Source organism: Ranitomeya variabilis, chromosome 4, assembly GCF_051348905.1.
Source record: "Ranitomeya variabilis isolate aRanVar5 chromosome 4, aRanVar5.hap1, whole genome shotgun sequence".
In the NCBI taxonomy this organism is placed as follows: domain Eukaryota; kingdom Metazoa; phylum Chordata; class Amphibia; order Anura; family Dendrobatidae; genus Ranitomeya; species Ranitomeya variabilis.
Genome location: NC_135235.1, coordinates 728,800,199 through 728,827,411, shown reverse-complemented (window position 1 = coordinate 728,827,411; position 27,213 = coordinate 728,800,199). Strand labels below are relative to the sequence as shown.

Here is a 27,213-nt window from a genome sequence, read left to right as displayed (position 1 = left end):
CTCTGTCATTGTCAACAAAGGATATATTACAAAGTATTGAGATGAAATTTTGTTTCTGACCAAATACTTATTTTCCACCATAATATGCAAATAAAATGATAAAAAAACAGACAATGTGATTTTCTGGATTTTTTTTTCTCAGTTTGTCTCCCATAGTTGAGGTCTACCTATGATGTAAATTACAGACGCCTCTCATCTTTTTAAGTGGTGGAACTTGCACTATTGCTGACTGACTAAATACTTTTTTGCCCCACTGTATTCAACATCATGCTCTTCTTATAAAGGACGTGTGTCATGGGGTCCTTCTCTGGTATCACACAATCAACAGAGCAAGAGTATAGTAAACAATTCCAAGACTTTTATTTAGGCAAAAATACGACAGGTCCATATAGGATCCACCACACACATGATAAAATAGTCCAGAACCCAAATGCAGTTCAGTAACAGCATAAAAGTCCAACAATCCAGCAGACAGAGGATAACATAGTCCATATACTCTTACTCTCTGAGGTGCTGTGAACACATCATAGTTCCACACAAGACTGATCGGTGTCTCACCTCCCTGATATTTTACAAGTCCAACCCCTCATTCACAGGTTAGGGGGGTGGGCAGCAGGGGCTCATTGTTTCAACAAGCTAGTTCAATATGTCATTAGCATATTAGCAACAGAATTATTCACTGACCCTTTGAGAAGACAACAATACAGTACTGTGGGGGCTGATAACAGATGGCAACAACATCCATTCATCAATTAGCAAATAACGCATCCTACAAAAGAACACCATGAAAATCAGTAAAATACTGATACAAAATAAATGATATCCACATACCATATCCCACCATCACAACCTCTCCCCACTCTTAATAAGTGAGCATGCCATGAGGTCTACACAGACCTCTGGCCTGCTCACTTTAGTCCACTTTGCTCCACTGTTTATAGTTCCTTGTACAGTGGCAGGGGTTGCAATAATCATGAGCACTTGTTGTCCATAAATTCCCAGGTCCTGGATTTATGGTCATACCAGGTTTTTTGACTGGACTGGGCCGTTCGCTGATGTTCATTAGCCAAGGTAGCTAGCTGGGCGAGACAGTCTCTGAACTCTAGAACGTATGGGAATGATGGGCGTTCCGGTGCCTGCGATATCTCCCTCCAATTGTTCTTTCAGAAGAGTGAGAGGCCCAAAGACCTTCTTGCCAAACAGATTGCTCATCAGTGACACTAACTCCCCAATGTCGTTTCCAAGGAGGATATCTGCAGGAAGTCCTCCCATAACTCCAATCCACCAGTTTTTCTCCAAAACCATAATCCAAATGTACCAAAGCTCGCTGTACATATCTGTGGACACCCCCCGCCAGGACAATAGGAATTCCCGGACCCTGGTGAATTGCCTCGGGTCGAAACACACGGGGGTCAGCGATAGTCAGGAATGCCCCTGTCTCTCTAAATCCCGACACTTTGTATCCATCAATTAAATCTTCCTGCAGGTGGCTTTGCTGTTGCACTGTATTTCTGAGGGACAAAGGCAGGAGTCCGTACACTCCAGGAGAGGTATCTATGGTGTCCGGGTCGGTGGTCCTCTCAGGTGGGGGTGGTAGTAACTCTTCCTCAGGTGGGATGGAGTGTACAAAATGCACTGGACAAGTTGGGGATGCATGGAGCTCTCTCTGAATCCTTGAGGGACAGCTGGATTGCAAATGCCCAGGTTGCCTACACCCATAACATCTCCTCAATGTGATACCCCCAGGTCGTAGTCGGACGACCCACCTGGGACCAGGTAGATATTATCCTTGTTTCTACTGTTATCTGTATTATGTGTATGCTGAGGCAGCGATAAATATACAAGATAGGCTTAAAGGGTTATAATTGTATTCTCCTGTATTACGGACTATTGAGTGTGATATGTACTATCCAGCCTCCCACCTTGTTAGGGTGCTTTGGGCATAGAGGCATATGATTTGAACTGTAAACAATAAAGCTTTAATTTAATTCTTTTTCTGGATCGCTTTGTTTCGGCTGTCTTGTCAGGTCAGACCGAGCTTTGAGTTATATATATGATAAGAAGTATAAAATCCTTGAATCGGAGACTACAAGACTGCTGCATCATAAGAGCAAATTCTAGCAGATTTTAGCAAATAAAGGCAAATTAAAGGCCACGTAGTATATAGCACAGCCACGTAGTATATAACACAGCCCACATAGTATATAGCACAGCCACGTAGTATTTAACACAGTTCACATAGTATATAGCACAGCCACGTAGTACAGTATATAGCACAGCCATGTAGTATATAACAGCCCACATAGTATATAGCACAGCCACTTATTATATAACACAGCCACGTACTATACAACACAGCCACGTACTATATAGCACAGCCCACATAGTATATAGCACAGCCACGTAGCATATAACACAGCCCACATAGTATATAACACAGCCACGTAGCATATAACAGCCCAAGTAGTATATAGCACAGCCACATCGCATATAACAAAGCCCACGTAGTATATAGCAGCCACATAGCATATAGCAGTCACATAGCATATAACACAGCCCATGTAGCATATAGCACAGCCACATAGCATATAGCATAGCCCACGTAGTATATAGCACAGCCATTTAGTATATAGCACAGCCACGTAGCATATAACACAGCCCATGTAGTATATAGCACAGCCACGTAGCATATAACAGCCCACGTAGTATATAACACAGCCATGTAGCATATAACAGCCCACGTAGTATATAACACAGCCATGTAGCATAAAACAGCTCACGTAGCATATAGCAGAGCCATGTAGCATATAACACAGCCCACGTAGTATATAACACAGCCATGTAGCATATAACAGCCCACACAGCATATAGCACAGCCACGTAGCATATAACACAGCCCACGTAGTATATAAGACAGCCCACGTAGTATATAGCACAGGCACGTAGCATATAGCACAGGCACATAGTATATAACACAGCCCGCATAGTATATAGCACAGCCCATGTAGCATATAGCACAGCCACGTAGTATACAGCACAGCTACGTAGTATATAGCTCAGCCACGTAGTATATATCACAGCCACGTAGTATATAGCACAGCCACGTAGTATATAACACAGGCCCAGACCACTGTCATCGCTGGATCGGTGTGTGTGACACGATCCAGCGATGTGTTCGCTTGTAACCAGGGTAAACATCGGGTTACTAAGCGCAGGGCCACGCTTAGTAACCCGATGTTTACCCTGGTTACCATTGTAAATGTAAAAAAACCCGAAACACTACATACTTACATTCCGGTGTCTGTCACGTCCCTCGCCGTCAGCTTCCGTAAAGAACAGCACAGCGGTGACCGATGTGCTCTGCTTTTACTTTACGGCCGGCACTCACAGTCAGTGCGGGAAGCTGACGGCGAGGGACGTGACAGACACAGGAATGTAAGTATGTACGGTTTTTTTTTTTTTTACATTTACAATGGTAACCAGGGTAAACATCGGGTTACTAAGCGCGGCCCTGCGCTTAGTAACCCAATGTTTACCCTGGTTACAAGCGAACACATCGCTGGATCGGTGTCACACACACCGATCCAGCGATGACAGCGGGTGATCCAGCGACGAAATACAGTTCTGGACTTCTAGCTCTGACCAGCGATGTGACAGCAGGATCCTGATCGCTGCTGCGTGTCAAACACAACGAGATCGCTATCCAGGACGCTGCAACGTCACGGATCGCTGTCGTTCTCGTTGGAAAGTTGCTCAGTGTGACGGTACCTTTAGATGGAATGGTCTGCAGTCGTCACATTGCGTTTGCAGAGCCCCTGATGTACCTAAACAGTAGAAACCCCCCACAAGTGACCCCATAATGGAAAATAGACCCCCCAGGGAACTTATCTAGATGTGGTGTGAGAACTTTGAACCCCCAAGTGTTTCACTGCAGTTTATAATGCAGAGCCGTGAAAATAAAAAATCTTTTTTTTCCCATAAAAATGATTTTTTAGCCCCCCAAATTTTTATTTTCCCAAAGGTAACCAGAGAAATTGGACTCCAAAGGTTGTTGTCCAATTTGTCCTGAGTATGTTGATACCCCATATGCTGGGGTAAACCCGTTTTGGCGCACGGGAGAGCTCAGAAGGGAAGGAGCACTGTTTTACTTTTTCAACGCAGAATTGGCTGGAATTGAGATCGGACACCATGTCGCGTTTGGAGAGCCCCAGATGTGCCTAAACAGTGGAAACCCACCAATTCTAACTGAAACCCTAACCCAAACACACTCCTAACCCTAATCCCCACCCTAACCACACCCCTAACCCGAACATGCCCCTAACCCTAATCCCAACCCTAACCACACCCCTAACCCGAATATGCCCCTAACCCTAATCCCAACCACATCCGTAACCCTAATCCCAACCCTAACCACACCCCTAACTCCAACCTCAACAATAACCCTAATCACACCCCTAACCCTAACATACCCCTAACCCTAATCCAAACCGTAAATGTAATCCAAACCCTAACTTTAGCCGCAACCCTAACTTTAGCCCCAACCCTAACGGTAGCCCCAACCCTAACTTTAGTCCCAACCCTGTTGTGAATTTGGATTCTGGGCTCCCCCGGTGGCTACTGGTGGAATTGAACTGGTGTCTTCATCTTCTCTGTTCACCTGTTCCCATCAAGATGTGGGAGTCGCTATATAACCTTGCTGCTCTGTTAGTTGCTTGCCGGTCAACAATGTTATCAGAAGCCTCTCTGTGCTTGTTCCTGCTCCTAGACAACTACTAGATAAGTTGGACTCTTGTCCATGTTTGTTTTTGCATTTTTGTTCCAGTTCACAGCTGTAGTTTCGTTACTGTGTCTGGAAAGCTCTTGTGAACAGGAATTGCCACTCTGGTGTTATGAGTTAATGCCAGAGTTTTAAAGTAATTTCTGGATGGTGTTTTGATAGGGTTTTCAGCTGACCATGAAAGTGTCCTTTCTGTCTTCTGCTATGTAGTAAGTGGACCTCAAATTTGCTAAACCTATTTTCATACTACGTTTGTTATTTCATCTTTATTCACCGCCAATACATGTGGGGGGCCTCTGTCTCCTTTCGGGGTATTTCTCTAGAGGTGAGCTAGGACTGATATTTTCCTCTGCTAGCATTATTTAGTCCTCCGGCTGGTGCTGGGCATCTAGAATCAACGTAGGCATGCTACCCGGCCACTGCTAGTTGTGCGTTAGGTTTAGTTCATGGTCAGCTCAGTTCCCATCTTCCAAGAGCTAGTTCCTATATATGCTTATGCTATGTTCTCTTGCCATTGAGATCATGACAGTTTGACCGGCCCACTAAAGGGTTAAAATCCTTGGCTGAGAAAGGAGAGAAATAAGTAGTCTGCTGAAATTTTTTTTTTTTTCTCTCCTTCTAATCTTTGAATGGCTCTGTGTCCACCTGTTTGTAATGGATCTTCAGAGTGTAACTGCAGGTTTGAATAATCTCGCCACGAAGGTACAAAATTTGCAAGATTTTGTTTGTCATGCACCTGTATCTGAGCCGAGAATTCCTTTGCCGGAATTTTTCTCGGGGAATAGATCTGGGTTTCAGAATTTTCGAAATAATTGCAAATTATTTTTGTCCCTGAAATCTCGCTCTGCCGGAGACCCTGCACAGCAGGTCAGGATTGTGATTTCCTTGCTCCGGGGCGACCCTCAAGACTGGGCTTTTTCATTGACACCAGGGGATCCTGCGTTGCTCAATGTGGATGCGTTTTTTCTGGCCTTGGGGTTGCTTTATGACGAACCTCATTTGGAGCTTCAGGCAGAAAAAACTTTGATGTCCCTATCTCAGGGGCAAGATGAAGCGGAAATTTACTGCCAAAGATTCCGTAAATGGTCTGTGCTTACTCAGTGGAATGAGTGCGCCCTGGCGGCGACTTTCAGAGAGGGTCTCTCTGATGCCATTAAGGATGTTATGGTGGGGTTCCCTGTGCCTGCGGGTCTGAATGAGTCCATGACAATGGCTATTCAGATCGATAGGCGTTTGCGGGAGCGCAAACCAGTGCACCATCTGGCGGTGTCCACTGAGAAGTCGCCAGAGAGTATGCAGTGTGATAGAATTCTGTCCCGAAGCGAGCGGCAGAATTTTAGACGGAAAAATGGGTTGTGTTTCTATTGTGGTGATTCTACTCATGTTATATCAGCATGCTCTAAGCGCACTAAAAAGCTTGGTAAATCTGTTTCCATTTGCACCTTACCGTCTAAGTTTATTCTATCTGTGACCCTGATTTGCTCTTTGTCATCTATTACCACGGACGCCTATGTCGACTCTGGCGCCGCTTTGAGTCTTATGGATTGGTCCTTTGCCAAACGCTGTGGGTATGATTTAGAGCCTTTGGAGACTCCTATTCCTCTGAAGGGGATTGACTCCACCCCATTGGCTAATAAAAAACCACAATACTGGACACAAGTAACTATGCGTATTAATCCGGATCACCAGGAGATTATTCGCTTTCTGGTGCTGTATAATCTACATGATGATTTGGTGCTAGGATTGCCTTGGCTGCAATCTCACAACCCAGTCCTCGACTGGAGAGCTATGTCTGTGTTGAGCTGGGGATGTAAGGGGGCTCATGGGGATGTACCTGTGGTTTCCATTTCATCATCTATTCCCTCTGAAATTCCTGAGTTCCTGTCTGACTATCGTGACGTCTTTGAAGAATCCAAGCTTGGTTCGTTACCTCCGCACCGAGAGTGCGATTGTGCCATAGATTTAATCCCGGGTAGTAAATACCCAAAGGGTCGTTTATTTAATCTGTCTGTGCCTGAACATGCTGCTATGCGAGAATATATAAAGGAGTCCTTGGAAAAGGGACATATTCGTCCATCGTCATCTCCCTTAGGAGCCGGTTTTTTCTTTGTGTCAAAAAAAGACGGCTCTTTGAGACCATGTATTGATTATCGGCTTTTGAATAAAATCACTGTTAAATACCAATACCCATTGCCGTTGCTGACTGATTTGTTTGCTCGCATAAAGGGGGCCAAGTGGTTCTCTAAGATTGACCTTCGTGGGGCGTATAATTTGGTGCGAATCAGGCAGGGGGATGAGTGGAAAACCGCATTTAATACGCCCGAGGGCCACTTTGAGTACTTAGTGATGCCTTTTGGTCTTTCAAATGCTCCGTCAGTTTTCCAGTCCTTTATGCATGATATTTTTCGTGATTATTTGGATAAATTTATGATTGTGTATCTGGATGATATTCTGATTTTTTCGGATGACTGGGACTCTCATGTCCAGCAAGTCAGGAGGGTTTTTCAGGTTTTGCGGTCTAATTCTTTGTGTGTGAAGGGTTCTAAGTGTGTTTTTGGGGTACAGAGGATTTCCTTTTTGGGATATATTTTTTCCCCCTCTTCCATTGAAATGGATCCTGTCAAGGTTCAAGCTATTTGTGATTGGACGCAGCCCTCTTCTCTTAAGAGTCTTCAGAAATTTTTGGGCTTTGCTAACTTTTATCGTCGATTTATTGCTGGTTTTTCGGATATTGCTAAGCCATTGACCGATTTGACTAAGAAGGGTGCTGATGTTGCTGATTGGTCCCCTGATGCTGTGGAGGCCTTTCGGGAGCTTAAGCGCCGTTTTTCCTCTGCCCCTGTGTTGCGTCAGCCTGATGTTGCTCTACCTTTTCAGGTTGAGGTCGACGCTTCTGAGATCGGAGCTGGGGCAGTGTTGTCGCAGAAAAGTTCTGACTGCTCCGTGATGAGGCCTTGTGCCTTCTTTTCCCGTAAATTTTCGCCCGCTGAGCGGAATTATGATGTTGGGAATCGGGAGCTTTTGGCCATGAAGTGGGCTTTTGAGGAGTGGCGCCATTGGCTTGAGGGGGCCAGACATCAGGTGGTGGTATTGACTGACCACAAAAATTTGATTTATCTTGAGACCGCCAGGCGCCTGAATCCTAGACAGGCGCGCTGGTCATTATTTTTCTCTCGGTTTAATTTTGTGGTGTCATACCTACCGGGTTCTAAGAATGTTAAGGCGGATGCCCTTTCTAGGAGTTTTGAGCCTGACTCGCCTGGTAACTCTGAGCCCACAGGTATCCTTAAGGATGGAGTGGTATTGTCAGCCGTTTCTCCAGACCTGCGGCGGGCCTTGCAGGAGTTTCAGGCGGATAGACCTGATCGTTGCCCACCTGATAAACTGTTTGTTCCTGATGATTGGACCAGTAGAGTCATCTCTGAGGTTCATTCTTCTGCGTTGGCAGGTCATCCTGGCATTTTTGGTACCAGGGATTTGGTGGCAAGGTCCTTCTGGTGGCCTTCCCTGTCACGAGATGTGCGAGGCTTTGTGCAGTCTTGTGACGTTTGTGCTCGGGCCAAGCCTTGTTGTTCTCGGGCTAGTGGATTATTGTTGCCCTTGCCTATTCCTAAGAGGCCTTGGACGCACATCTCGATGGATTTTATTTCAGATCTGCCTGTTTCTCAGAAGATGTCTGTCATCTGGGTGGTGTGTGACCGTTTCTCTAAGATGGTCCATTTGGTTCCTCTGCCCAAGTTGCCTTCTTCTTCCGAGTTGGTTCCTCTGTTTTTTCAAAATGTTGTTCGTTTGCATGGTATTCCTGAGAATATCGTTTCTGACAGAGGGACCCAATTCGTGTCTAGATTTTGGCGGGCATTCTGTGCTAGGATGGGCATAGATTTATCTTTTTCGTCCGCTTTCCATCCTCAGACGAATGGCCAGACCGAGCGGATTAATCAGACCCTGGAGACATATCTGAGGTGTTTTGTGTCTGCTGACCAGGATGATTGGGTTGCTTTTTTGCCATTGGCGGAGTTCGCTCTCAATAATCGGGCCAGCTCTGCCACTTTGGTGTCCCCGTTTTTCTGTAATTCGGGGTTTCATCCTCGATTTTCCTCTGGTCAGGTGGAATCTTCGGATTGTCCTGGAGTGGATGCTGTGGTGGAGAGATTGCATCAGATCTGGGGGCAGGTGGTGGACAATTTGAGGTTGTCCCAGGAGAAGACTCAGCTTTTTGCCAACCGCCACCGTCGTGTTGGTCCTCGGCTTTGTGTTGGGGATTTGGTGTGGTTGTCTTCTCGTTTTGTCCCTATGAGGGTCTCTTCTCCTAAGTTTAAGCCTCGGTTCATCGGCCCGTATAAGATATTGGAGATTCTTAACCCTGTTTCCTTCCGTTTGGACCTCCCTGCATCCTTTTCTATTCATAACGTTTTTCATCGGTCATTATTGCGCAGGTATGAGGTACCGGTTGTGCCTTCCGTTGAGCCTCCTGCTCCGGTGTTGGTTGAGGGTGAGTTGGAGTACGTTGTGGAGAAAATCTTGGACTCTCGTGTTTCCAGACGGAGACTCCAGTATCTGGTCAAGTGGAAGGGATACGGCCAGGAGGATAATTCTTGGGTGAATGCATCTGATGTTCATGCCTCTGATCTGGTTCGTGCCTTTCATAGGGCCCATCCTGATCGCCCTGGTGGTTCTGGTGAGGGTTCGGTGCCCCCTCCTTGAGGGGGGGGTACTGTTGTGAATTTGGATTCTGGGCTCCCCCGGTGGCTACTGGTGGAATTGAACTGGTGTCTTCATCTTCTCTGTTCACCTGTTCCCATCAAGATGTGGGAGTCGCTATATAACCTTGCTGCTCTGTTAGTTGCTTGCCGGTCAACAATGTTATCAGAAGCCTCTCTGTGCTTGTTCCTGCTCCTAGACAACTACTAGATAAGTTGGACTCTTGTCCATGTTTGTTTTTGCATTTTTGTTCCAGTTCACAGCTGTAGTTTCGTTACTGTGTCTGGAAAGCTCTTGTGAACAGGAATTGCCACTCTGGTGTTATGAGTTAATGCCAGAGTTTTAAAGTAATTTCTGGATGGTGTTTTGATAGGGTTTTCAGCTGACCATGAAAGTGTCCTTTCTGTCTTCTGCTATGTAGTAAGTGGACCTCAAATTTGCTAAACCTATTTTCATACTACGTTTGTTATTTCATCTTTATTCACCGCCAATACATGTGGGGGGCCTCTGTCTCCTTTCGGGGTATTTCTCTAGAGGTGAGCTAGGACTGATATTTTCCTCTGCTAGCATTATTTAGTCCTCCGGCTGGTGCTGGGCATCTAGAATCAACGTAGGCATGCTACCCGGCCACTGCTAGTTGTGCGTTAGGTTTAGTTCATGGTCAGCTCAGTTCCCATCTTCCAAGAGCTAGTTCCTATATATGCTTATGCTATGTTCTCTTGCCATTGAGATCATGACACAACCCTAACTTTAGCCCCAACCCTAACCCTAACTGTAGCCCCAACCCTAACCGTAGCCCCAACCCTAACCCTAACTGTAGCCTCAACCCAAACCCTAACTGTAGCCCCAACCCTAACCCTAGCTTTAGCCTCAACCCTAACCTTAGCCCCAACCCTAACCCTAACTAAAGCCCTAACCCTAATGGGAAAATAGAAATAAATACATTTTTTAAATTGTATTATTTTTCCCTAACTAAGGGGGTGATGAAGGGGGGTTTTATTTACTTTTAGAGAGGGGATTTTAGCAGATTTTTATGATTGGCAGCTGTCACACACTAAAAGACACTTTTTATTGCAAAAAATAGTTTTTGCATCTCCACATTTTGAGAGCTATAATTTTTCCATATTTTAGTCCACAGAGTCATGTGAGGTCTTGTTTTTTTGCGGGACGAGTTGACGTTTTTATTGGTACCATTTTCAGGAACGTGACATTTTTTGATCGCGTTTTATTCTGATATTTGTGAGGCAGAATGAAAAAAAAAAAAACAGCAATTCGTGAATTTCTTTTGGGGGGAGTTTATACTGTTCCACGTTTGATAAAATTGATAAAGCAGTTTTATTCTTCGGGTCAGTACGACTACAGCGATACCACATTTATATTTTTTTATGTTTTGGCGCTTTTATACGATAAAATATATTTTATATAAAAAATAATTATTTTTGCATCGCTTTATTCTGAGGACTATAACTTTTTAATTTTTTCGTTGATGACGCTGTATGGCGGCTCGTTTTTTGCAGGACAAGAAGACGTTTTCAGCGGTACCATGATTTTTAGATCCCTCTTTTTGATCGCGTGTTATTGCACTTTTTGTTCGGCGGTATGATAATAAAGCGTTGTTTTTTGCCTCGTTTTTTTATTTATGGTGATCACTGAAGGGGTTAACTAGTGGGACAGTTTTATAGGTCGAGTCATTACGGATGTGGTGATACTAAATATGTGTACTTTTATTGTTTTTTTTATTTAGACAAAGAAATGTATTTATTGGAACAATATATATATACTTTTTTTTTATTATTTAGGATTTTTTTTTTTGTACACGTGTTTAAATATTTTCTTTTTCTTTGCAACATTGCCCCAGGGGGGACATTATACTATAGTGTCAGATCGCTGATTTGACACTTTGCAGTGCACTGTGTCAGATCAGCAATCACACCGGCACTGCAGGGAGGCTTCCCTGCGCCTGCTCTCAGCAGGCGCTTGCAAGCCACCTCCCTGCAGGACCCGGAAGGCCCCCGCGGCCATTTTGGATCCGGGCCTGCAGGGAGGAGGAGGTAGGAGACCCTTGGGGCAACGTGATCACATCGCGTTGCTCTGAGGGTCTCAGGGAAGCACGCAGGGAGCCCCCTCCCTGCACGATGCTTCCCTGTGCCGCCGAAACACTGCGATCATGTTTGATCGCAGTGTTCCGGGAAGTAATGTGCCAGGATCGGTCCGTGACCGCTCCTGTCACATAGTGCCGGATGTCAGCTGCGATAGTCAGCTGACACCCGCCCCTGATCGGCCGCGCTTCCCCCGTGAGCACGGCTGATCGGTGATGACGTACTATCCCGTCGGTGGTCATACGGGCCCATACCACCTCGACGGGATAGTACATCAGATGTCAGAAAGGGGTTAACATTATATCTTTTTACTATTGATGCTGCATAGGCAGCATCAATAGTAAAAAGTTGGTCACACTTGTCAAAATGGGCCCAGGGACTTGGCCGGGTGCTGACGCCGGCCCTGCACATAAGTGAGGCAGGACAATCCCACCCCAATCAAACTATCATAAATAATGAACAGGTAAAAAAAAACACAACACATTTTTTTATTCTATGCTACATTCCCAACAATGTATGTACGAGAGAATAACTTCAACAGTAAACCGGAGTTGTATTCATTTATGGTAGACCATTGGAGCTAAAGTGTGTCCTGACTAGAAGATTAGAGAAAATAATATTGCTCCCCATTTCAGGAGAGATTGTGCAGTAATCTGAATTCCTTAGGATGGAAAACAATGCAATTAATGACATGGAGTAAATCCATGAAACCAGGGCTCCAGCAATGCCAACACATCTCTTGCAGGGGTGAATAAATGTATATTACAGCCATTAACCACACACAGCTTAGAGCAGTGTTTCTCAACTCCAGTCCTCAAGACCCACCAACAGGTCAAGTTTTCAGGATATCCTTAGTATTGCACAGGTGATAACTTCATCACCCGCTCAAGCATTAATTCCATCACCTGTGCAATGCTAAGGAAATCTTGAAAACATGACCTGTTGGTGGATCTTGAGGACTGGAGTTGAGAAACACTGGCTTAGAGTTATACCATGGCACAGGTGTAATGGTTTTTCTGTAGTTTATCACAATCCTCCTTGAAATTAGTTAATTTTAATACAAATTGAAAATTCAGGATAAAGGGAAACTCTGCTGTTATTGTACAGAAATTCACACTTGGCCTCACTGCACATTTAATGTTGTCGATCATAAAAGCAAAATTTGGCCAGAAAGACTGAACCTGGTCTTGTAGGGACCATATGAGCACATTCAGCAGCACAGAAGGGAGAGAAGGGAGATTCATCCAATAAGATATCAGGGATCTAGGAAGCCAACAGCATCATTACCCTCCGCTTTCTCTTACAGGCCCATCATAATACTTTTCATCAAGCGATTTTCTAATTTGTCAGCACATTCTACGTACACTGTCATTTGGCTTTGTAGTTTACAGATCTGGGCAGATAACTATCTGCGTCTTCTAATCCCAGAGGGTAGGTGTATCTTCCAGGTTGTAAGTTCTATAGAAAAAGGCTTTCAATGCCTAAAGTCATTTTAACAGTTTTGGATGGAGGAGAATGTTGTGGTCTAGAGGCAAAATGGTGATCATGGTAATACAGCCAGACTACACCACTGATAAAGCAGCCACAGACGGTGACTGACAAGAATCTGGGACTTCTCTGTAGTTAGTGGTTACTACTCACCTGGGTAGTCATATGTAGGTATCTCCTCTTTACACCACTCATCCCCCCTCACATACGTCTCTGTAGTATTAATATGGGTCAGATCTTCACCCTGAAACAAATATTGTAAAAGTCACAGACAGATGGAGAAGTCACATCTATGATCAGCTCTAATCCTGCCATCTGCACCGTTCTCATTACACAAGTATAAAACATAGAATACTGGTGGATAAAACAAGACTGAGCACAAGACCTTCACAGCCATCTACACATCATAGGGGAGATCTCACGACACCTTCTCTCCATCTACCTGATGATCCTGAGGAACATTGGGATCTTCTTGTTTACAGTCCTGTGGAAGAAGAGGATGGGGACATCTCTCTGGTGTTGTCATCTTACTGCATAGATCTGGAGGAAACACATACAGGGACTGAATTCATTCATTACATACAGATAATTATAGGCTGTGTGTATTTAGTCCTGTCTATTACCTGGTGATGTGAGGGGCTGGGGAACCTCCATCTTGACATCCTTGAATACATCTTTGTGTCCTTGTAAATACTCCCACTCATCCATGGAGAAATATACTGCGACATCCTGACACCTTATAGGTACCTAACACATACAATGACACCGTCATCCCCCCGATCCCTTTATAGCGTTACTGTATAATGTCCCAGCATTCCCAGCAGTGTCACCTCTCCCGTCAGCAGCTCAATCATCTTGTACATTAGTTCTAAGATCTTCTGGTCATTGATGTCCTCATGTATCAGTGGGTGAGGTGGAGGCCTTGTGATTGGGCTCAGGGGTCTTCCCCATCCCTCAGACACAGGGTCCTGACAGCGCTCACTAGAGGTCTTCTTCACTACTGTGTAATCCTGGTTATGGAGAGACACATTAATAAATCTCACTACAGACATTTCCAGAGTCCTCACCTCTCCAGTTCTGTCCATCTGTTATTCCCATAGATAAGAATGATGTAATGTGACACCATCAGAATCTCTCACCTCTCCAGTAAGCCGGAAGAGGATCTCTAGGGTGAGGTGTAATATCTTCTCCGCCATCTTGTCTCTGTCCATATCCATCTTTGATGGGTAAATCAGGAAAATTTTCTTATGTAGATCTTCACTGAGAGGATCCGATATTGTAGAGACCTGAATGAGAAGAAGATGAGCCGATGTAACATCATAAAAATCCTGTGTAATAATACAATTACTTGAGATAATAAGGGAAACATGAGATTTAATATTTTACAGTATTTAGTTTTCTTCTTTATATCTACTAATAAAACCTGTATATATTTCGGCCACAGACAACAAGCAGTTTCTCCCTCGGAGTCGGCAGCTGAATACGTTCCTCATAGACTCATCTTCCATAACGCTAATTCTCGTCTCATTTACCGACACTGGAATCGGCATTAGCAATACTGCAGGAGATATTCATTACACGTGACAGGAGAAATAACGACTTCATGATGAGGACGACATCTTCATCTTCTACTACGGCTCTAGAAACATATTTGTCCGAGTCCATCACTGACTCCATCCCCACCGGCCGTCTATATGGAGGTTTCCCGTCTTCCCCGAACTGTAATCTTCTATCACGTTAGATCTCAGGTCTGATTCACACACAGAAGTTTGAGGCTTTTATAAAAGCTTTTTTGCTTCCACAAACACTGGGACAGAAATTATCTGATCCCAAACAGGCACGAACACAGAACACGGACTTCACCAGGAAGTCCGTGTTACTGTTCAGGTTCGGAACACCGGGTGTTTGCTGCGCTGTCATGTGCATGACAGCGTGGCAAACACCGCTTCGGATCGGTGGCAAAATCCTCCCCGCCGGTCAGAGAGCCGCGGTTCCCACGCTGCCAAAAGACAGCAGGAGCACTCAGCTGTGATCGGAGGTATAAAGTTTACCTCCGGTCACTGGTGTCAGCTCATGGGACTACTGCTCCCATCATCTGATACCTGCAGCTGCTAACTACAGTGAGAGCAGGAGTGGCGGATGGCAGTATTCATTAGCTGCTCCTGCGCTGTAAATAAATAATTGAAAAAAAAAAAACGGCGTGGGTTCCCCTGCGTTTTTGCTAACCAGCCAGACAACTCACAGCTGGGGGCGGCAACCCTCAGCTGTCAGCTTCAACAAGGCTAAATAGGAAGAATAGAGAGGTGCCCATGCTGTTTTCTTTAATTATTTAAATACATATTTAAAAAAAAACAGTGTGTGGTCCCCCCATTTTTGAAAACCAGTCTTGCTAAAGCTCACAGCTGGGGGCTGATATTCTCAGGCTGGTAAGGGGTCATTGATATAGGCCCCCCAGCCTACAAAACAGCAGCCCGCAGCTAAAGCAGAGAGCTGTGGGCTGGTATTCTCAGGCTGGTAAGGGGCCATTTATATAGCCCCCCCAGTCTAAAAACAGCAACAAGCAAAGGCGCACCTATTAGATGTAGCGGTAGCAAGTGGGGTTCATATTTGTGGGGTTTATGTCACCTTTCTACTGTCTGGTGACATCAAGCCCATGGCTTAGTAATGGAGGGTTGTCTATAAGATACCTCTCCTACTAGTCCTATAGTTACATGTTAAATAAAGACACAGCCAGAATAAAGTCTTTTATTTGAAATAACACTAATCACAGTTTTCCATTTTTATTATTACGCCTAATCCCAGCGAAGCCCTCGATCTCCTGTAATAAAAATAAAACAATATACCATACCTGTCCGTCGGTCTCTCCCACGCCGTAATCCATGTCTGGGGGCTAGTTTTCAACTTGGATGGTGCCAAGATGTAACCGCCCCGGCTGAAAACCACTGGTGAATGAGATGCTGAGAGCGCAGCATCATTGACCAGAGTGACATCATCACTGGCGTTTTCCCACGGTCCTGAGGTCACCGAAGTTCAGCCCGGCCTCGATGATGTCAACGCTTGTGAATGATGCTGCGCTATCAGCAACTCATTCACCAGTGGTTTTCAGCCGGGACGGTCGCATCTTGACATCGTCCAGGTTGAAAACTATTTCACCCTCAGCCATGGATTACGGCGTGGGACAGAACGATGGACAGGTATGCTTTATTGTTGTTTTTTTTATTTTATTTTTATTACAAGAGATCGAGGGCTTTGCGGGATTAGGAGATGCAGTAAGTATAGTTTAATTGAGATTAATGAAGGAGTCTGTCATTTTTTTCAAATAAAGGACTTTATTCTGGCTGTGTCTTTACCATATAACTATAGGTTTAGTAATGGATGGGTGTCTTATAAACACCTCTCCATTACTAAGCCATGGGCTTGATGTCACCTAACAATACAAAGGTGACATCAACCCCACAAATATTAACCCCACTTGCCACGGCTAAAGGGCAAGTGGGAAGAGCTGGGTAAAGCGCTAGAAAAGGCGCATCTAATAGATGACCTTTTCTGGGCAGCTGCGGGCTGCTGTTTTTAGGCTGGGGGGGCCAATATCCATGGCCCCTTACCATCCTGAGAATGTCATCCTCCATCACTGAGCTTTAGCAAGGTTGGTTGTCAAAAATGGGGGGACCCCACACAGTTTTTATAATTTATTTAAATAACTAAAAAAAAAAAAAACAGCATGGTGACCCCTCTATTCTTGCTAACTAGCCTTGCGGAAGCTGACAGCTGAGGGTTGCAGCCTCCAGCTCTGAGTTTTGCCTGGATGGTTAGCAAAAATACAGGGGAACCCACACGTTTTGTTTTTTTTTAATCATTTATTTCCTGCGAAGGAGCGGCAGATGAATACTCCCATCCGCCAGTCCTGCTCTCAATGTTATTAGCGTTAGCAGGTGTCAGATGACGGGAGCAGTAGTCCCATCAGCTGACACCAGTGACCAGAGGTAAACTTTATACCTCCAATCACAGCTGAGCGCATCCACTGTCTTCTGACAGCGCCTCTCTGACCGGCGGGGAGGATTTCGCCACCGATCCGAAGCGGTGTTTGCCACACTGCCATGCACATGACAGTGCAAACAATGGATGTTCGGGTCCCCCATTCAAGTGAATGGGTTCCGGGTTCGAGTACTGTTCTGTTACCCGAACCCAAACTTTTTGTACCTGTTCGGCCGAACCCGCCGGACCCAAACATCCAGGTGTCCACCCATCTCTTATCCCAAAGTCTCCATGTACAGTGTTTTAAGGGGTTTATTTCTGTCATTAGGCTTTCCTTTATTACAAGAAAGACACCAGAAAAAAAACAGGTAATAAAATGTTTCTAAAGAAAATTGATTCCAACAAATCTTGTAAAAAGAAAAAAACATGGAAAAAGCAAAAGACACTTTTTATTTTTTCACACAATAAACAATTGTAAAATTTTTTTTTTTACTCTTTTGGGCCCCAGAACATAGATGTACACCGCAGGGACGGGACAGAAGCGGCTGCAACAAACACCCTGGCAGTTTAACCACTTGCTGCAAACAAGGCATCTAAGAAGGTGTGACGGAGTTCAGCTGATTGCCCTCCTCCCCCAAGCACTCGATAGTATGGGGCGGCCTAGTTATTACGATACTTACAGGCCTAATAATGGTGTCAGTTATAAAGAAACTTGGCTCTCAACTTTTGAAGATATGATGTAATTATAATGCAGTCAATACTGTAGTACAGCCTAAAGTACTGCAGTGCACAGGGCCTCTCTGACCTTTCCCAGCGCCTGCGCACTGCAGTACTTCGCTCTGACCTCAACAGGGAAGATAAGTACCCCTGCACAGGAGCGCGATGCCGGGGAGCCACGACCAAGCAGGAGGGCGGCATAGCAAGAAGATGGGAGGCGCCGGACCCGGACTTGCAACACCCATCGGGCCGGATCGCCCCCGGTGAGTATAATGAAACTTATTTTTCTTATCTCGCAATTCGGATCGGGGGCTTATATACAGTATTACAGAACGCTGTAGATAAGCCCTGAGAGGCAGTGGCTGCGTCTTATAGCGGCCAAAACTGACTGGTTCACTTTAAGAATCATTTTATATTCCAAGACTCGTTCTACTTACAAATTAAAGGAACAGCAATGGGCTCAAATGTAGCGCCTTCTTACGCAAATTACTACATGGCAGAATTTGAGACTAAATGCATCTTTCCTAACTCACTATTTCAATCACACCTCATTGTCTGGAAAAGGTACATAGACAACATTTTCTGCGTTTGGAACGGTACATCAGAAACCCTCGATTTTTTCTTTCATGAATTGAATACCCTCTGGCCTGGCCTAAATTTCACAATGACTAAAGATGAATATCAAGTGTATTTCTTGGTCACTATGGTCCTTAAAGACCAAAATGGTGAACTATCCACTGACCTATACACCAAACAAACTGACAGGGATAGCTTTACATTTTCAGAGTCTTCATCCCCCATCTGTCAAAAGATCAATTCCAAAATCACAGTTCAAACGTGTTCAAAGAATTGTATCTGATGCCATGCTACGCTCAAACAAAATAAAATGCCCCATAAATTGGAGAACGCGGTTACCCTCCTCACTAAACACCTCAACGAACTCCACAAATACTGTAAGATCTACAACTACGAGCCGTATACCATTTGTACATACCTATCGCCCCTTTTCCTTAATTATGCACCAAACCATTAGGAGACATTGGGGCATATTACGCACTGCTTACCCTGATGTGGCAGAATTCCCACACCCCTTCTTACCCGGCTTTAAACGAGCCCCCAATATCAGAGACTCGTTAGTTAGGGCTGACATAGGCACCTCACGGTCTAGACCAACACAAAGATTCCTCCAGAACCCCAAAACTGGCACATTCCCTGCATGCAATGCAACAACGTTATTAAGGATAATGTCATTCACCATCCACACTCTGGAAGAGATACGCCATTAAAGATTCCTCTACCCGTGACACATCTTTTGTGATTTACCTAATTAAATGTCCATGCGGCCTACTATATATAGGAGGAACTGTCAAAGATAGAAGGGCATAATGTCTCACAATTAAGATTTCAGGTCATCGAGCACGTACAACCCCCCCCCCCCCCCCCCACAGATGTGGGTGTAATCGCGTATGCATCCTGAAATAAAAGGAGACATTCTGGATCCATGAGGTACAGACCCTTTTTCCTAAGGGTTTGAATAGGGAATATGATTTACTTTCCTTTATATGATTTGCCATTATCTGTTTATACACCCATTATACCGTACATTCACTATACATACTCTTTTATGCCTATGTCATGATGTTATAGATATGGGTGTATTCATGTTTACCCCTTCTGAGTTACCTCTTCTTTTTGACGAATCTGGCTCCTTGCATTTACTAATTCTGTATGTCCTCCTTCTTACAGAGTCGCTTATATTGATGAAATCTCCTGGTCCATGGCCTTTTCCCTCTGGATTTCCCCATCTCCATATTTTCCCACCTCTCCTGCTTGACTGACACCTCCACCGAGTAGAACATGCCTGTAACCCGTTTTTTCACCCTTATCTAAGGAAAACCACTCCGGTCTCACCTTCTGACAAGTGGCACGCATCCAAATTGGGCTCTGAAACACATACGTGGCCGAATCCATACCCGTGCAACTCACTAACTGAGCACTTCCGCCCATTGGAACGCATTGATGCTTCCGGATTACCTCACTTCCGTTTTAGCCTCCATACGTGATAGGCACCACATGGAGGTTATCCCCGCCCCTCGCCGATATAACTGTCACATCCTGACGTTCATGTGTCCACAACAAGCGGCGGATACACCACACACCAGGCTCTACTCTACTAAAACCGGTATGTTCTGAGCCTCTGACACCAGCACTACATCATTAATCGAGACACGTCCTGTTGTGAATTCTGCTCTTGGGCTCCCTCCGGTGGTTGTAAGTGGTAGCGCTGCTGTCTCTGAGTCGCAGCATTTGTCAGGTGTGTTCACTTTTTGCAAATCTGACTGGGCTATTTAGTCTTGCTTCACCCTTTAGTCAGGGCCAGTTGTCCATTGTTCCTGGAGGATTCACATCTCTGCCTGGTCTCTCCTGATTTGCAGTTCTTTTCAACAAAGATAAGTTCTGGCCTTGATTTTTTGCTGTCCACATGCTGTGGCCTTATTGTTCAGTTCTTTTCCATGTTTTTTTGTCTTGTCCAGCTTGGTCTGTATAAGGATTTGTTTAGCCAAGCTGGTATCTCTGGAGATGCAGATATACCCTCCATATCTTTAGTTAGCTGTGGAGTTTTTGTATTTTCTGTGGTGGATATTTTCTAGTGTTTTAATACTGACCGCATAGTACTCTGTCCTATCCTTTCTATTTAGCTAGAAGTGGCCTCCTTTGCTAAATTCTGATTTCAGTCTGTGTATGTTTTTTCCCTCTCCTCTCACAGTCAATATTTGTGGGGGCTGCCTATCCTTTGGGAATTTTCTCTGAGGCAAGATAGTTTTCCCTTTTCTATCTTTAGGGGTAATTAGTCCTCCGGCTGTGTCGAGATGTCCAGGGAGCGCTAGGTACATTCCACGGCTACTTCTAGTTGCGGTGTTAGGTTCAGGGTCTGCGGTCAGTACAGGTAACACCTTCTCCAGAGTACGTCTCATGCTGCTCTTAGGCCACCAGATCATAACAGTACAACTGGCCAACAATGAGTTAACCGCATCTCAGAAGAAGGGAAGGAAAGTGCTGAGCCATTTTTTTTTTTCTGTAGTCTGTTGTGTTTTTTTTTCTTCCCTCTTTACCTCTGGGTGGCTCAGGAGTTCAGCGCTGGTATGGATGTTCAGGGATTGGCTTCTCGTGTGGATCAACTTGCTGCTAGAGTACAGGGTATTTCCGATTATATTGTTCAGACTCCGGTTTTAGAGCCTAGAATTCCAACTCCTGATTTGTTTTTTGGGAATAGGTCCAAATTTCTGAGCTTTAAAAATAACTGTAAACTGTTTTTTGCTCTGAAACCCCGTTCCTCTGGTGATCCCATCCAGCAGGTTAAAATTGTTATATCTCTGCTGCGTGGTGACCCACAGGATTGGGCATTTGCCCTGGAACCTGGGAATCCGGCGTTGCTTAATGTAGACACCTTTTTTCAGGTGCTTGGGTTATTGTATGATGAACCTAATTCAGTGGATCATGCTGAGAAGACCTTGTTGGCCCTGTATCAGGGTCAAGAAGCGGCAGAATCATATTGCCAGAAGTTTAGAAAATGGTCTGTACTGACTAAATGGAATGAGGATGCCTTGGCGGCAATCTTCAGAAAGGGTCTTTCTGAATCCGTTAAAGATGTTATGGTGGGGTTCCCCACGCCTGCTGGTCTGAGTGATTCTATGTCTCTGGCCATTCAGATTGATCGGCGCTTGCGCGAGCGCAGAGTTGTGCACACTATGGCATTGTCTTCCGAGCGGAGTCCTGAGCCTATGCAGTGTGATAGGATTGTGTCTAGAGCTGAACGACAAGGATTCAGACGTCAGAATAGGTTGTGTTTTTACTGCGGCGATTCTGCTAATGTTATTTCTGATTGCCCTAAGCGTACCAAGAGAATCGCTAGTTCTGTTACCATCAGTACTGTACAACCTAAATTTCTGTTATCTGTGACCCTGATCTGCTCATTATCATCATTTTCTGTCATGGCATTTGTGGATTCAGGCGCCGCTCTAAACTTAATGGACTTAGAAATTGCCAGACGTTGTGGTTTCCCCTTGCAGCCTTTCCAGAGTCCTATTCCTTTGAGGGGCATTGATGCTACACCGTTGGCTAAAAATAAACCTCAGTTTTGGACACAGCTGACCATGTGCATGGCGCCAGCCCATCAGGAAGATTGTCATTTTCTGGTGTTGCATAATTTGCATGATGCTATTGTGCTGGGTTTCCCATGGTTACAGGTGCATAATCCGGTATTAGAAATCTATGTCTGTGACTAGTTGGGGTTGTCAGGGGGTTCATGGTGACATTCCTTTGATGTCAATTGCCTCCTCCCCCTCTTCTGAAATTCCTGAGTTTTTGTCAGATTTCCAGGATGTATTCAATGAGCCCAAGTCCAGTTCCCTTCCACCGCATAGGGACTGTGATTGTGCTATTGACTTGATTCCAGGCTGTAAGTTCCCTAAGGGCCGACTTTTAAACCTGTCGGTGCCAGAACATACCGCCATGCGGAGTTATGTTAAGGAGTCCTTGGAGAAGGGGCATATTCGGCCATCTTCTTCACCATTGGGAGCAGGTTTTTTTTTTTTTGCCAAAAAAGATGGCTCCTTGAGACCCTGTATTGATTATCGCCTCTTGAATAAGATCACGGTCAAATTCCAATTCCCTTTGCTTTCTGATTTGTTTCTGATTTATTAGTAGCGCACAGGTATTCACCTGCAATATGGAGGGGACCTGGATGGGGTACCTGTAATATATGGAGGGGGACCTGGATGGGGTACCTGTCTAATATAAGGGGGGGGGGGACCTGGATGGGGGACATCTGCAATATATGGGGGGACCTGGATGGGGCACATGTCTGCAATATGGGGGGGACCTGGATGGGGTACCTGTAATATATGGGGGGACCTGGATGGTGTACCTGTAATATATGGGGGGACCTGGATGGGGCACATGTCTGCAATATATGGGGGAACCTGGATGGGGGACATAATGACAAGTATGGGACCAGGATGGGGCCATATCTACAAGATGGCGACCTGGATGGGGCACATTACTTCAAGATAGGGTCCAGCATGTGGCATTACTACAAGATAAGAACCAGCATGTGGCATTACTACAAGATAAGAACCAGCATGGGGCATTACTACAAGATAGGGACCAGCATGTGGCATTACTACAAGATAAGAACCAGCATGGGGCATTGCTACAAGATAGGGACCAGCATGGGGCACATTACTACAAGATAGGGACCGGCATGGGGCACAATACTACAAGATGAGGACCGGTATGGGGCATTATTACAAGATAGGGACCAGTTCAAAAGGTGTATAGAGAAAAAAATGGTATCACTAAAAATTTCATTTTGTCATGCAAATAATGCGGCCCCCGAAATGAAATGTTTTTCTGTGTGCGGCCCATATACCCAGCCGAGTTTGAGACCCCTGGTCTAGAGGAAGATGAGGGACAACACAGCCAACAATGCAGACAAGCTGAAGGCTGCTATCAAAGCAATCTGGGCTTCCATAACACCTCAGCAGTGCCACAGGCTGATCACCTCCATGGCACGCCACATTGATGCAGTAATTGATGCAAAATGAGCCTCGACCAAGTATTGAGTGAATTTACTGAACATACATTTCAGTAGGCCAACATTTTGGATTTTAAAATCATTTTTGAAGCTGGTGTTATAAAGTATTCTAATTTACTGAGATAATGACTTTTGGGTTTTCATTGGCTGTAAGACATAATCATCAACATTATCAGAAATAAACATGTGAAACAGATCACTCTGTTTGTAATGACTATATATGAGCTTCACTTTTTGTATTGAAAAGCTGAAATACCATATTTTTCGGATTATAAGATGCTCAGAATTATAAGATACTCCCCAAATTTTGAGGAGAAAAAAGGAAAAAAATAACTTTTTTCATAAAATCGTGTTGCTTCTTATAATACAGTGACCTTTGAAATTACCGTATTTTCCGGCGTATAAGACGACTTTTTAACCCCTGAAAATCTTCTTAAAAGTCGGGGGTCGTCTTATACGCCGGGTATCGCCTTGTACGCCGGGTGTATACGGTGGGTGGGGGGGATGGAGTGGTCCTGATGACGACGAGGGGGCGTCTCACAGGAAAGTGAGTATCCCCCATTACCTCATCATAGCGCTGCAGCGTGGGGTCTCTGTGCTGGGAGCGGCGGCTGCTGTGCTGTGGGGCGGCGGCTCCTCTTCTGCAGTGTGGGGCCTCTGGTGCTGTGGGGCGGCGGCGTATCTTCATGCAGTCGGGGCTCCTCCGGCATCTCCTTAAAGCTCGGAGGCCCCGCTGTCAGCTCCATCGGTACAATGCGGTGGCCTCCGGGAAAATGGCCGCTGCTCAGATTCAGATCTCGTGTCCCGAGATCTCGGGACGAGATCTGAATCTGAGCATGCGCCGCCCCCAGCGGCCATTTTCCCGGAGGCCACCGCATCGCACCTATTGAGCTGCCTCCGGGAAAATGGCCGCTGCTCAGATTCAGATCTCATCTCCCGAGATCTCGGGACGAGATCTGAATCTGAGCAGCGGCCATTTTCCCGGAGGCCACCGCATTGTACCAATGGAGCTGCCAGCGGGGCCTCCGAGCTTTAAGGAGATGCCGGAAGAGCCCCGACTGCATGAAGATACGCCGCCGCCCCACAGCACCAGAGGCCCCACACTGCAGAAGAGGAGCCGCCGCCCCACAGCACAGCAGCCGCCGCTCCCAGCACAGAGACCCCACGCTGCAGCGCTACGATGAGGTAATGGGGGAAACTCACTTTCCTGTGAGACGCCCCCTCGTCGTCATCAGGACCACTCCCCCCCCCCCCAAAAGGCACATATTCACCGGCCCTATAAGACAACATAGGGTGTATAAGAAGACCCCCGACTTTTAAGAAGATTTTATATTTTAACTGGTAAAGTTGGGGGGTCGTCTTATACACCCAGTCGTCTTATACGCCGGAAAATACGGTATTCGGCTCCCTTGAACTTTTCAACCTTTTCCCACATATCATGCTTCAAACAAACATACCAAATGTAAATTTTTGGTAAAGAATCAGCAACAAGTGGAACACAATTGTGAAGTTGAACGAAATGTATTGGTTATTTTAAATTTTTGTGGAAATTCAAAAATTAAAAAGTGGGGCGTGCAATATAATTCGGCCCCTTTAACTTAATACTTTGTTGCGCCATCTTTTGCTGCGATTACAGCTGCAAGTCGCTTGGGGTATATCTCTATCAGTTTTGTACATTGAGAGACTGAAATTCTTGCCCATTCTTCCTTGGCAAACAGCTCGAGCTCAGTGAGGTTTGATGGAGATCGTTTGTGAACAGCAGTTTTCAGCTCTTTCCAAAGATTCTCGATTGGATTGAGGTCTGGACTTTGACTTGGCCATTCTAACACCTGGATACGTTTATTTGTGAACCATTGCATTGTAGGTTTTGCTTTATGTTTGGGATCATTGTCTTGTTGGAAGACAAATCTCCGTCCCAGTCTCAGGTCTTTTGCAGACTCCCAACAGGTTTTCTTCAAGAACAGTCCTGTATTTGGCTCCATCCATCTTCCCATCAATTTTAACCATCTTCCCTGTCCCTGCTGAAGAAAAGCAGGCCCAAACCATGATGCTGTTACCACCATGTTTGACAGTGGGGATGGTGTGTTCAGGGTGATGAGCAGTGTGGACTTTACGTCAAACATATTGTTTGGCATTGTTGCCAAAAAGTTAAATTTTTTATTTCATCTGACCAGAGCACCTTCTTCCACATGTTTGCTGTGTCTCCCAGGTGGCTTGTTGCAAACTTTAAACAACACTTTTTATGGATATCTTAGAGAAATGGCTTTCTTCTTGCCACTCTTCCATAAAGGCCAGATTTGTGCAGTGTATGACTGATTGTTGTCCTATGGACAGACTGTCCCACCTCAGCTGTAGATCTCTGCAGTTCATCCAGAGTGATCATGGGCCTCTTAGCTGTATCTCTGATCAGCCTTCTTCTTGTTTGAGATGAAAGTTTAGAGGGACGGCCGGGTCTTGGTAGATTTGCAGTGGTATGATACTCCTTCCATTTCAATATGATTGCTTGCACAGTGCTCCTTGGGATGTTTAAAGTTTTGGAAATCATTTTGTATCCAAATCCGGCTTTGAACTTCTCCACAACAGTATCACGGATCTGCCTGTTGTGTTCCTTGGTCTTCATGATGCTCTCTGTGCTTCAAACCGAACCCTGAGACTATCACAGAGCAGGTGCATTTATACGGAGACTTGATCACACACAGGTGGATTATATTTATCATCATTAGGCATTTAGGACAACATTGGATCATTCAGAGATCCACAATGAACTTCTGGACTGAGTTTGCTGCACTGAAAGTAAAGGGGCCGAATAATATTGCACGCCCCACTTTTCAGTTTTTGAATTTCCAAAAAAATGTAAAATAACCAATAAATTTCATTCAACTTCACAATTGTGTTCCACTTGTTGATTCTTCACCAAAAATGTGAGAAAAGGTTGAAAAGTTCAAGGGAGCCGAATACTTTCGCATGGCACTGAACATGTGTCTTATTGCTTACTGGGGGTGGCGGCTGCGGTGAAGCGTTGTCCCAGGGTCGCTGCTGGAGGAGGCAAGAGTGGAGCGTTCCTGCAGGCTGGGACTAGGGAGTGTTCGGATGTGCCGTGCGCCGCTGCGGGTGTCCGGTGCTGTGGGTGGTGTCCGCTGCTGCAGAGGCTCTGCCGACATTTTGTGAAAGGCCAGAGCCCCCGCAGTTCCATGGTTTCCTATGCGGTGGACTCTGGGAAAATGGCTGCCAGAGCCGGCGCATGCACAGTTGGAGATCTCGTCATCAAGATCTCAAGAGATGAGATCTCAGCGCTGAGATCTCTTCTCTTGAGATCTTGATGCCAAGATCTCCATCTGCGCTGTCAGGGATTTGAGGAGGGAGTGTGTTGTCACCCGTTGTCACAAATGTATTATTTATATGTTACGTTATGGGTTATATAACCCTACACAAGTTTTGCTTCCACTTTCAGTTCCGGTTAGGAACTTGTAGCTCTTTGGCACCCCCCTTACCCTCAGGTCAGTCAGGGAACTGCACCTAAGGTAAGTAGTTGCTGCAAAGGATGCCTTGTCGCGTTCTGGCTATCAGGCACTCTGCAGTGAAGGCGGTATGTATATCACCAGTCTCAGGCAGGAAATACACACATAAACCTCCGATCTGTCACTGCCAGGGTTTCCCAATACCACCAGGACACTTTGCTGCCACTAGTTCCTCGTTTGATACTAAAGCCTATATCGGGTAAGGAACCAACCCGCAGGTACCGTCATTTGGCAAGGAGTATGTGTCGGTTTGATCAGAGAGCAATGAAAATTAAGCTAATAAATTTATAAGTTTACTCCAGAAAATATAGGCAGTGTTTACAAAAATACAAAAGATATTAC

At 45.3% G+C, this 27,213-nt stretch overlaps 2 protein-coding genes across 3 annotated transcripts in view; one reads left to right on the top strand and one right to left on the bottom strand.

Annotated features, from left to right (window-relative positions):
* LOC143767950 (uncharacterized) overlaps positions 1-27,213 on the top strand; it is a 243,024-nt gene that overhangs the window by 127,667 nt on the left and 88,144 nt on the right. The gene's annotated exons all lie outside the window — the stretch shown is intronic.
* Positions 1-27,213, bottom strand: part of LOC143767929 (uncharacterized) — a 54,571-nt gene that overhangs the window by 15,823 nt on the left and 11,535 nt on the right. For both annotated transcript variants that reach the window (XM_077256452.1, XM_077256453.1), the window contains exons 6-10: positions 14,205-14,351; positions 13,896-14,075; positions 13,689-13,812; positions 13,508-13,605; positions 13,219-13,309 (exon numbers count right to left, since the gene is read on the bottom strand). In XM_077256452.1, the coding sequence (XP_077112567.1) occupies positions 13,219-13,309; positions 13,508-13,605; positions 13,689-13,812; positions 13,896-14,075; positions 14,205-14,351 (640 nt within the window). The remainder of the gene's footprint in view (positions 1-13,218; positions 13,310-13,507; positions 13,606-13,688; positions 13,813-13,895; positions 14,076-14,204; positions 14,352-27,213) is intronic.